The 12,062-nt window shown below is 41.3% G+C and overlaps 1 protein-coding gene across 2 annotated transcripts in view; it reads right to left on the bottom strand.

The window, feature by feature from the left end:
• grb10b (growth factor receptor-bound protein 10b) overlaps nt 1-12,062 on the bottom strand; it is a 66,903-nt gene that overhangs the window by 5,098 nt on the left and 49,743 nt on the right. For both annotated transcript variants that reach the window (XM_006804388.3, XM_035913690.2), the window contains 11 exons: nt 8,773-8,929; nt 4,836-4,951; nt 4,513-4,587; nt 2,091-2,228; nt 1,806-1,916; nt 1,394-1,492; nt 1,192-1,269; nt 946-1,062; nt 455-521; nt 258-345; nt 25-118 (listed from right to left, as the gene is read on the bottom strand). In XM_006804388.3, the coding sequence (XP_006804451.1) occupies nt 25-118; nt 258-345; nt 455-521; nt 946-1,062; nt 1,192-1,269; nt 1,394-1,492; nt 1,806-1,916; nt 2,091-2,228; nt 4,513-4,587; nt 4,836-4,951; nt 8,773-8,929 (1,140 nt within the window). The remainder of the gene's footprint in view (nt 1-24; nt 119-257; nt 346-454; nt 522-945; nt 1,063-1,191; nt 1,270-1,393; nt 1,493-1,805; nt 1,917-2,090; nt 2,229-4,512; nt 4,588-4,835; nt 4,952-8,772; nt 8,930-12,062) is intronic.

The following is a 12,062-nucleotide window of genomic DNA, read 5'->3' as shown; positions in this document are numbered from 1 at the left end:
AGATGTAACAAGTAAGCGTCTTACCGGTAGGATCTGGAAATGCTTGATTTTCTGGTGATGGCACAATGTGAGCACAAACGCCTTGGGATTACTCTGACTGACTCTCAGCAGAAACAACCTGTGCAACAAAAAAGGAGATGAAATGTTGTAAAAGCCTTCACTTAGTGTTACAGATTCTATATGTATATAGACACACAGATATATAAATAAATAAGTGTAAAAATATATAAAGAAAAAAGCTTTGCCAGCTTACTTACCCATCTACTTGTCCCTGCTGGTGGATAATGCGGTGGGACTCTTCTCTGGTTATCCTGCCATGGAACCACAGCTGAGCTATGTGGATGACTGCAGAGAATAACAGTTTTTTTAAGTACATTTTTATAAAATACCGTTATATACACAGAAAGAATATGCAAAGTTAGGGATCAGTTTTTTTTTCCTGTTATGCATTTACCTGAGCTTAGTGAGGAGTGGTGTAATGGACTGTGGGACCCCAGTATGTTCATTCGTTGAGTCCTCTTCTGAGAAAGACGCCACACAGAGACAAAACAATGTGGTTTAGTTCATGGTCTGTTTGAGCGACAGTAAACAGCAGCAATTTGTAGGTTCTTAACATAATTCTGATAACTTTAAGTGAAAAACAATCACTAAAGCATTAAACAAGCTAAGGAAAGATCAGATCAAATGTGGTGAATGCATGGTCTAATTTTAAGACTGTGGAACTTGATCATTGTCTCCTTTACAACTGGACAGAAAATGGAATTTCAGACAGCCTAAATCAAGTACTTAAAAGTCACCTTGTACATTTATAAATTAAATGAATTCATCTTTTCCAACTAGCTCTCTATAATTATCGGAGCAAACATAAACAGAGCTGCAATGATCCTAAAAAAAACAAAAAAAAAAAACCACCTAACAGGTAACAAAAAGCTGAACATCTCTCACCCGCCACGCGTGCCCCTCCTCCATGGCAGCACTCTGAGCTTCGACTGGGTTGTCAATCACTCTGCCTATCCTCCCTGAGAAATCCATTGCCACGAGGGAGTTCTCTGATACGCTCCTCTAGAGGGAGACAAAGACGCATGACAGTCAAAATACAAGAGTGCAGTCAGACTACATACGAAGGCAGATCATTCGCCTAAACTAAGTCAGACTATATCCTTACATGCACAATCACTCCAGGAAACTTACCACAGGAGCTGAAAAGTGTGAAAGTAAAGTTTTCCTTTGTTGAGGAATCTTGTAATTCTGGTACAATACGATCCCATACTGCAAAAGAAAAGGAACAGAGTAGTGAATAAAGGCCATCAAATTACTTGTATTACAAACAATTAAAAGGTTTGATGGTAGAAGTCATGTTGGCTGTACTGTGATGTAGGCAGTGCAGAATTACCTTAAAGATTCGAAAAGCAGTCATCCAACAGCTTCTGCTCTGTTCGTCCTCTGCACACAGCATTCTCAGCTCCTTCATATCCCCTCTGCTTTTATTAGGCTGCCAATGAACAATTTACACAATCAGAACAGAGACGACGCTCACTGCATCGAACTCTTATTCTTGACAACACTTCTATCACCATTATTATTAATTGGAGAGAGAAAGATGATATGAACAAGAAACCCAAAGACAGTTCATCTGAGTTTATAACTCATACATCACAGGGAGAAAAAAAAGTTACTGCGCTGATAAACCAGTGCTACTGAGACAAGAAACGGCACAGGATATGAATCATACTCAGCTCATAATATTTCATCATTCCACTATTTCATAATTAGATAAAATCTGTTTCATCTCACTTGCGTCTCACCTTGATGCAGAAGCCGTAGTCTGTGGGTGCGCCGTGCTGCTTCTTGCCTGTGATGACAGTGAAGATGTTGCTGTCCTCGAGGTCTGCTAGTAACTGTAGATGTCTGGGCTCCTGGAGACAGAAATTAATAAATCAAAACATCAGAGAGGAGACAGCCCGGAGGCACACGAACAGACAGAGGCGTGTGCAACTCGGCCGTCAATAACACGGAGTTTCTTTCAAGGAGATTACATTTAAGGTGGACTGTATTTTGCGTCTGAGATGAATGGAGCGAGCCGCCGTTACCTTTGAGGTTCCTTTTGTAGAACAGTAGAGCCCTGAGCGCCGCAGAAACATGTAAACCTTCTTCCATGATTTCCTCCCCACCTCCTTCATGTACAGATGCCCCTGGATTTCTGGACAGCTGTTGGTGGCTAGGAAGTTCTAAAACAGGGAGCGGGAAAATGCAAATAATTAACAATTTATTCACTCTGTCATTTCTTTTGTAAAAAGGAGCCAGATTACATCTGAAGCCTTTGAACTCCCTGTCACTACCACAGGCAGAAAGCTGGCACCATCTGTAGGGGCATCAAAGACAGGAGGCTCATTGTGACAATGTGTGAAAACTCAAAGGCTGTCACAATCCTGATAGTGACATTTGTACATTTAATTACAAAAAATGAGAGAACAGTGTATGCATAATTTACTAATACTGCTTGGAAAAGATATGTTTGTTAAACTGAAAAGAAAACTCAATTAAAACTGTGTCCTGCTGTGTTTTGTGGCTTTAAAATGAAAATCGTGCATTTCTACAGGCCTAACTCGTCTTATACGTGTTTGAAGAATTGGGTGTTTGTGGTTTCCATGTTTTAGGAAAGCATTTCACCGTGAACTGCAAGTCAAGTTACTGAAGCTGATCTGGAATCTGTGGCTTGCGGGTAAAGGCAAACTGTTCCACAGTACTTTTGAATATTTAAAGCATGTGTTTTCCAGTGTTTTGGAAACAATTTGACATTAGGCTTCATGCATGAACATTATCCAAGATCTGCACATTCACACGGAACGTTAATACAAAGAGCTGTCCCTTGGAGGCCGTTCGCTCCAAGTAACTTAAGTAACTTACTCACATGCATCTTGCATAATGCCAAATATTGCAAACACCTGGAGTAGCTCAGGGTTAGAGAGTGCCTTGGTTTACGCCGGACTCTAATTGAGTGCAAAGATCTTGTGTTTGGAAGAATTCTGGCTCTGGAAATTCCTGACAACTCCAGCTCACCTCATTCCGATCCAGTTATTAACTCCTCTATGCAGAGGATAAGTGCGCATAACTTCTATATGATCAGCCGGGGGACTTAAAAGCTTTCTGTGAGTGGCTACCTTGAAGTGATGGATTCCACTTGTGATTTTAACTCTGACAGCTCCATTACATGATGCAGGAGAACGCCAGCCAATCCCATTAAGATATTTAAAATAAAATAAAAATCTCCTACCAGACATTTTCTCTTTTTTGATATTTGTAAAGAGTATACTGGGAGTATTAGTGAGAAGCCAAAAAGTACACATGTGACACACATGTGGAAACAGTACTGAGAAAACATACAACAGGTAGGTGCAGATCCCGACTTGGCTAATAAAAACAAACTGAGTGTAATTACCTAGAACCCCAAAACAGAACACATGGCTCGAGGCCCGAGTCATTCTAACCAAAAGGTCACCATTTGAAAATTTTCCACTATGGAACTACGCGAATTGTTTAAATCCTACTGCAGAGAGCACACTCAGAAGATGGATGTATGAACATAAAGATATTTGGAGATTTATACACAGGAAATCCCACGAATATAAACCTGCCTCGGCCCAACCTGTCTAAGTCCTTACAGATTTCCTAAAGGGTGAGAAGTCTGGAGAAAGGATCATTCAACATGTAACATGAGCTTTTCTGACAGCCATTTACAACATCTGTGATAAAAACATGAATAATTTCCTAACACGTACAGCTGCGAGTTGGATCTGAAGCTCTGATTATGATGATACTGACAGGCACAATTTTGTCCACCAAGCAGAAGCCAATTCAAGTCACTGGACACACCCATTGCAAATTAAAATGACAGCACATATTTGTAACTACATTAGCGAAAGTCCACTAAAAAAACTTCAGTAAACCTTAATATCTTAATATATTAGAAATCCGACCAGCCTCCTTCACAAAAGCGGCTCACCGAATTACCATCATAATCCTCCAGTCCACAACCTGCCCCCACCCCAAACCTCCCACAACATTAAAAAGGGGGTAAATGTTTTAGAAGATATTTTATTTTTGGCCCCATCATTTATTCTGCTGTCTGTACATTTTAAAAGACACCGTTAAAAAATTTAATTCAGCTGTGTTTTGCTCGTATTTCCATCAATAAAAAAAAAAAAAAAAAAAAAAAAAAAAATCCCAACAGCTCAAGGGTAGATCCGAAACTCTGCGTTCTATTTCTGATGACTTAATTCCATCCATCACAAGAGCTGGGCCTGTGGTGTGTGCGCCGAGACAGTCGTGTCAACAGGGGATCAACACTAGTTATTACTGCAGGCTCTGACGAGACACACTGTCTAAGGGTCAGAGGTGAGGTATGCCAGCTTGATTGTACAGTATGTACGTAGCAGGTGCTGACTCTGAAAACGAAACTGTTTGCGTGTTAAGAAGAGCAGCGAGACTGCAGCGTGTGTGAGCTGTACGTACCTGAAGGAGCTGAGATGGTAGAATTGCATGATTAGTTTCCTGGCACCACGCGACCATGTGCTCTGGGAAAAACGTCTGTTCACAGAAGGAGGTGTGGAGAGAGAGAGAGGCAGAATTACAGATACTGTGACGATAATTACAGGGTCAGATTTTGTGACAGAAGCACAGGTGACTACTTTCATTATTGCAGTCTGCTGTAATTATGAAATAATCTGCAAGGTTAAGTTGGCCCAAATTTGTTGTTTTTACAGGCTCTGTATTTCAACAAGATGCCGTCATGAGTGACGTGGCAAGTAAAGAAGTGTCTCAGGAAAAATAATTACCAGGGGGTTTCTGAAGAATTCATATTTGGCATAGTTCTTCCTGAAGAGGAATCTACCGTCGCTGTTCATGGAGGCCTGGACCTGAACCACCAGCTCATGGTCTTCTAGACAGCGCTCTGAGAGGAGACGGGAAGAGAAAAGTCAAGCTAATTTCACAAGCTTGGCCGAAAACATCTTCAACATCTCACAAACACACCCTCCCACCAAACTTAAATAATTAAACAAGAGACGTAATAGTCATCAACATTTCTTGTAAACCAGAAATGAAACTTAAAGGGGGGAGGAAAAAAAAAAAAACTCAGTGGGGTACTTTCGGCGGCTCCCTTATTTCCCAGGAGATTGCCACAGTGGATGTTTAATTTGGCACAGATTTTACGCCGGATGCTCTTCCTAATGAAACCCTCCCATTTGTACAGGCTTGGCACCGGCATGAGGAGTACACTAGCTAGCTTGTGAGTTTGCGTCTCCTTCCGCGCTCAAACCAGGAATCTTTTACAATTAGAAGTAACCGTGTTTACTACTACTACTACACAGTAGAGACAGAAAGGAATCAATCGCAGTCATTTGGTCTAAATTTAAAAAAAAACAAAAAAACATAGAAGCAGTATGATGTCATCTCATCTTTTCCCAAGATAAAAAAAGGACAGGATGTCATTATAATAATTGTAATGTACATATGTCCGTATGTTCCCCATCTCTGTCGCTGACGAGCAGACCAATCTTGATTAAACTTTGCATAAACATTGCTTAGGGCACTGAGTGCCAACATCTATATGGGATATACAAATACTTTATGCAAGTCCCACAAATGTAAGCATTTGTACATCTGACAGTTCAATTAAGCACCGAATAGAATCTCAGATTAGAATGGAATCACAATAGGATTTCTCAAAGCATCAAACTGTAGTGATTCCTGGCATATGTATGTTTATATATTCCCTATGTCGTATATATCCATATAGATCACTAAACTACAGATATGCTTTAATGGTTTGTGCTCATTAATCCAGATGAAACCAGTGCCTCTCAGTGCTACTAAATAAATGGTTAAATCTGCGAATCAACTAAAAGTGTCCTTGAAGGAATGTGGAGTCAGAGGTCCTGCTTATTTAGAGTTCCTGATTGTGACACATTGGACCGGAACATGAGTCACACGGTTACAGCCTCCGAGTCCTGTCATGTCTTAAATTAAAGACATCCTGCCTTTTCAAGTGCATCTAATTAAATAGTGGAACTTACCAAACTTTTTGAGGACCATTAGACACCAGATCAGACACAACTCTTTCATGTAAAAAAAAAAAAAAAGGAATACTCGAGAGCAATTTTTCAGTAAACTCATCTCACATTATTATCTCATTCCGTGAGCCCCCTCCTCTTTACCCCCGCGGCCACAATCTCTACTCTGTCACGACTCATCTTTCTCTTTCCGTTCAATCCTGTTGCCTGTCTGATGAGTCACTCATGTTCGTGACCGTGACTCACCCTGGCAGCCCCACCTCCCCGCCTGATAGTTGTTAACCTTTGCAAACCCACTAGCAGAGGTCAGTGTTACTTATCTCAAAGGGCCATTCAGCAGCATAGCAAGAGTGGGCAGCAGGAATAGGCACCGTATTGTTCTAGACTCTCGGAAACCTCTATTCTCGTCTACCGTCCAACTGCACGTGCACACATTCGGGATCACATGCCGTGTGTGCTGACATAAAGCGGGGGTGCGCACGCAAATGGAGGCAGGAGTCTCACATACTGCTACAATTCAATTTCACTATATGAAGGAAATATTTAATGCACATATTACAGTGGCCGGCACCTCTCACGCAATTAAATATCAGCAAACAGCTACCGAACCGAGTTTTGGATATTAAAACGTTCCATCAAATACTTAACTGCATTTATCACAAATGCAATTTTGTTTTTTTATGGCCACATGGCTATTAAAAAACCCCCAAAATCAATACTTGAGGGAGAATAAAGTAAACAAATGTGATTATGGCCTGTGACAAGCAATTAAGCACATCTGTTAGCTACTCAAAAATACTGATGAGAGCCACATATATGGAAATGTGTCAGCAAATGTGTTGTGATGCATACACTGAGTTTACTTTGATTTTTTTTTTAAGAACACACATACAAATGGAGTGAAGCAAGTATAACATTTCAGCTTTAACAAACAGCACGCTGACGTCTCACTTACTGAAACGTCTAAACACTGGAGATGATAAGTAGCAATTCCAGACCTGAAAAGAATAGCGTTGCAGTACAGGTGCGCCAGAACAGAATAAAGGGCTCCCAGCCAAAAATGATGTCACTCACAATAAGCCAGCTTAACTGTATTTGGCAGCAAGGTGCTGGCAGGAGTGATGAGAAATGTAAGCAGATCATGATGGATGGTGAAATGTAAGGTTAGAGCTTTGGGACCTTTACTTGCAGAGAATAGATTGTATTATTCCAAGTTTCATCACCTGACAACATTAACAGCTAGCACAAAAAAAATAAAATAAATTAAACTACACAAATATACTGACACAAGTTACTGGTTCATAAATTAAATGTCTTTTTTTTGTGTGTGTTAAACCGTGTTTCTGTCTACTGTGCACTTCACTACCAGACATGCAGCTCTATATAAAATTACAACCCCTTCTCTCCCACATCTGTTCAACTGTGCAGACATGAGCAGAGAGCACAGGCTCAACTTGTCTCTCATAAGTGCTTTATAATTGCCCCCTCCTCAGGGGTTTCTTTCCTTTTTTCTTAAACAGTCAGCTGGCCACAACCTTCCAAAGCCCCTCTTATACTGCTGAGTCTAGCACAAAAATCACCCGGACATAAATGTAAACCTCTGCGGCCTTCTTAATGCGGCACCAAGTTAAAATAGAGCTGTGTCTTTATAATGCTACATTAGTAGTTTGGTAGTATTTGAAACTAAATGTCACATTCTTATACTTTTTAGCAAATCGGGGTAAATGTTAAGCCTTCTTTCCACCTTTTTAAATACCTTCAGCAGTGTTTACCTCTAAATCCAAGAAGAACATATAGTATAACAAACCACACATGTCCCTACTAATGAGCAGCAAAATCATCCCCATCAGGTCAGCATCTGGTGCACTCATTGGCTTCACCTCTCCATCAGTTACAATAGCAGGTCCAGTAACAAAAGCTTTAAACAACTCCATCTGCTAACACATAACCACCAACATCACATTTTAGGTCAAAATATTTCCCAACAAATAGATCAGGGCTCATAATGAGGGGTGGAAGTGTCCTGGATTCTTTGCCCATTCCCATTATGATTGTTTTGTTTTGTTTTTATTTGATCTTAAATCAGTCTGCCAGAGTTAAAAATATCAGGACGTCCAATATAATTACTCTGCACTGGAACTACTTTCTCAAAAATTAAACAACAATCAAAAGCATACTAAAAGAGCCTCAAGATATTGATTTTAATGTAATCATGCACACATGGAGATTAGACTGTTTTTTGCTCTCATTTAACTGCTCAGTTTTGAGCGTTTCTTTTAGATATTTCTTCCCCGAATAATCTTTTGTCTCTTCTCTATCAAATGTGAAAATAATTAACCTGTCAGTACTAAAATAACCCTCCTATCGGCTACTACAACTTTCCACACAGCCACTGCGTGATACTGGATAAGATCAATGGAATTTTTGGCTTCGTGCATGCATATGCTTTCTAGCATGCACTCATGCTTGAATACACGCCTAGGTAAGAATTAGCGCCTGAACTGTCCAGCCAAGTATACGGGCATGCATGCATAAATATCAATGCACCTGTAACTCAGTGATTGAATTGCAAGTCTGAGCCCACCCATGAGCCCACGGGTTTCTGTGTGGGAAAATGTGCCTGTTCACGTGTGCTCACGGGTCTGTGTGTCTGTGTATGAGACTGCGAATGTTTTCAGGCTTCTACAGCTCTGTTCCTTACCTAGCCCTAGCAGTGGGTGGTGTTCAACAAGTGCCCAACTGTTGTCATCCACACAATGGCTTTTATAAACCAGGAGCTGGCACAGGTCCCTGGCTGTCATGTTGGCTGGGATCTCCACAACTTTACCCATGCCGTCTTCACTGAAGATCTTCACAATCTGTGACGAGAAATCCAAGGTTTCAGTTTGAGTGAACAGAAATCACATGAAGGTAGTCTGACAAACGAAAAATACTAAAATAAAGTGAGAAGAAACTTTTATAGTAAACCCATCGTGACTTTTACACAAATCCTTTTTTTGAACACTAGAGTAATAGGTGGGTGAAGCCAGCAATTTTCCTCAAACACTGCAATACGGTTTCTCATATAGCACCTTATGCACTATAGCATACGCAGCCTTGTAATTACGGCACACAATAGAAAAGAACAGACATTCAAAACTATACGGTAATTGTGGCGTTAGAAATAACAGATGAGCTTTTCTTATAGCAACTTGTCGATGTAATACAGAAGCAAATACGCTGCAGTGCATAACAAGTGTCCACTCTTGTGAACACAAAGCCGGTCCAAATGGGTACGTACTGAACACAGCTCAAAGAGAAGCAAGTTTTAAGTTACAGTATATAAAAGATGAGGAATATGAACACTGTGCTTTCCAGCTAAACCTCATAAACAAAACTGTCTTAACTCGAACTGGCTGTTGTTAAATTGTTTGCTTTCTTTAATAACGTATTTCACACAGTAGCATCATGAATGTTGGTAATATTTTTGAGCTAGCTACAGTACTAAATAATATCAATAAAACCCATGTTGCTATTAAAAGCATGCTCGTTTGGAGAAGGCTGTAATATTTGGAGATGGTTGAGGTGGAATTTGTTTTTATTTTGTACGAAACAAAAAGGACAAACACAAATTTGGAGCGCTGTTACACCTCTGCATAAAATTTAAACACATCTACTCCACTGATCTTTCTATGTATTGCTGTACAGCAATAATGCATGAGGTGCTGAACAGCTAAAACCTTCCTCTAAGATCCCATCTGTGTGAGAGCCTACCATCACTATCCAGGCGTCTAATATTAGCATTAGTAGCACTACATCTATACTGTGGATAAGCCTTTTATTCCACCACATAATCCAGGGGATTTTGACAGTCCAAGTTCCCAGAGCCATTTTTTAATAAACAGGACAACATGTGTTAACATTTACTTGATACATTTCTAATGGCCCCCAGAGAAACTAGAGCAACCTACTTAACCTACAGACAAATGCAGCCCTTAGCCTACACAGGAATCCAGCCTACTAAGCTTTCACATGTATGCATGCCTCCCACATAATATCATGACAAAGAAATTCTGTTCTCTTCCTGAGCAAATACCCAGCTTATAGCATCACAGTTTGCACAAGCCAGGCCTAAGGCACTCTGCCCATCAAAGATGTTTAAGATGAAACGCAATGGAGCATATACCCCTTTTCAAGGGTGCTGACGTATTTGGAGCCTTTTGCTCTGCTCACATCTTGGAAAAGGAAAAAAAAAGGAAAAATGTCTTCGGCCTTAACAGTATTTACACATTACATTTCCTGTCTCAGGTTTAACGTGAAAGTACTTCAAAGAGAAAATGTCTTAAATTGTAAAAAGAGGAGAGGGAGGCGAAAAGAGAAATGAGACACAGGAAGAGGGGTCTTACCTCCACGGCCCGCAATAGGCAGCAGTCCGGGGAACACGAAGGCATTTTCGGAATGAATCGGCTCCCCCAAACACTCACATAAGCGCACTCACTCCAATATAGTCAATAAGACAGAAAACCTCGCTGTTCTGTCGCCCTGTGTCCTCCAGAAAGAAAGGTACCAATTTAAATGCCAACAGCTGACAGTTGTGCTACCTGTCATGAGGCTAGTCCTCAAGTCTATCTGTAGACTGCAGTCTCCAAAAAAAAAAAAAAAGGAAAAAAAAGAAAGAGAAAAGGAAAAGAGCAAACTGTGTGACCTAATGCCGGTATGTATACAGCGCACAGGACGAAGACACTGAAGCAGTCGGCGATCGGATGGCAGCAGGTACAGTAGAGTGCTTCCAGTGCCGGTTGAGTCTGACAACTATGCTCTGTCTCTCTCTCTCCCTCACAAAGGGTTACAGCCTCAGCCATGGGCTCTGAGGCACACTGAATCAAACCACACGCTCACTAACCAATCATAAAGCTGCAGCAGGCTGATGTAATCATTCCCACACAGACCTAGGCGCGCACACAACACACACACACACACACACACACACGCTCCTTCCGAGGCACTCAAGTAGACACACATACGCACAGTCATGCACAAACACAGCCAACTTTTTCAGACCTCTTGACGATCTGTGCTTAAGTTTCTTTTCAGAGCTCGATGCAAGAGGGGGCACGTTTGGAAAGAGTGCGGCGCAGTGAAGAGGACAAAGACAACGACCCAAAGAAAAAAAAGTTTCTCTTTATTGCTCCTCTCGTTCCAAAATGTTCGCAAGTTTTTAGGTGAACATTCGGAGGCTAGTCCGTTTTTCCTTCTTTTGTGTTCACCTTCCCTCCCTTCTTACCTGCATTCCTCCCTTTATGTGGCTTAACTTTTAACTCCCTGCTTACAGCAGTAACAAGACTCATTACAGTGCAAATGAAATGAAACAGACCTGGGCTGGCACTTCAGCACTCCAACCTCCTACTTCTCCCGTAGTGGCTCGCTTTGTGCCAACATTCTTTCTCTCTAAAGAACAAAAAAGCTAGAGACTTCTGCACACATGCACATGCACATACACACACACACACACACACACACACACACACACCACTCCTTTCAACTCTGATATTTAATATAGCATCAGACAGACAAAAGCTTTGACACACCCCGTCTGGGAAATGCAAGAGGAGCTTTACCTTGTCCTTGAAGTAACTTCCCCTTCTCCCCCCCCCTTTACTTCTTCTGGGAAAAGCAGGATGCGTGTGCTTATACATGTGTGGGTGAGATGTGATGACAAAATGAGCACAGTTCCTCGGAAGAAAGGAGGAAATAGTGGTTAAAGTGGTAGCGGGAAACTTTGGGGAGGGAGCGGGAAAGAGTAAGGCTGGGAGAGAGGAGAGACAGGGGGAGAGTGAGCGAGTGAGGGAGAAGTGTATGATTGAACATGGGCAGTGGCAAGTATGTGGGAGTGTGTGTGGGATAGGGAGAAAGAGACAGACGGATGTGAGATGTGAAGGAAAACGAGTGGGAAGCAGAGGGAAGTGAGAAAGAAAGACTGTCTGGTGACACGCTGCAGCAGAATGTGTAGTA

The sequence above is a fragment of the Neolamprologus brichardi genome, chromosome 11 (assembly GCF_056152115.1).
Source record: "Neolamprologus brichardi isolate AB-2024 chromosome 11, ASM5615211v1, whole genome shotgun sequence".
Classification (NCBI taxonomy): domain Eukaryota; kingdom Metazoa; phylum Chordata; class Actinopteri; order Cichliformes; family Cichlidae; genus Neolamprologus; species Neolamprologus brichardi.
The sequence above is the reverse complement of the archived record's forward strand: the minus strand, read 5'-3'. Positions and strand labels throughout refer to the sequence as shown.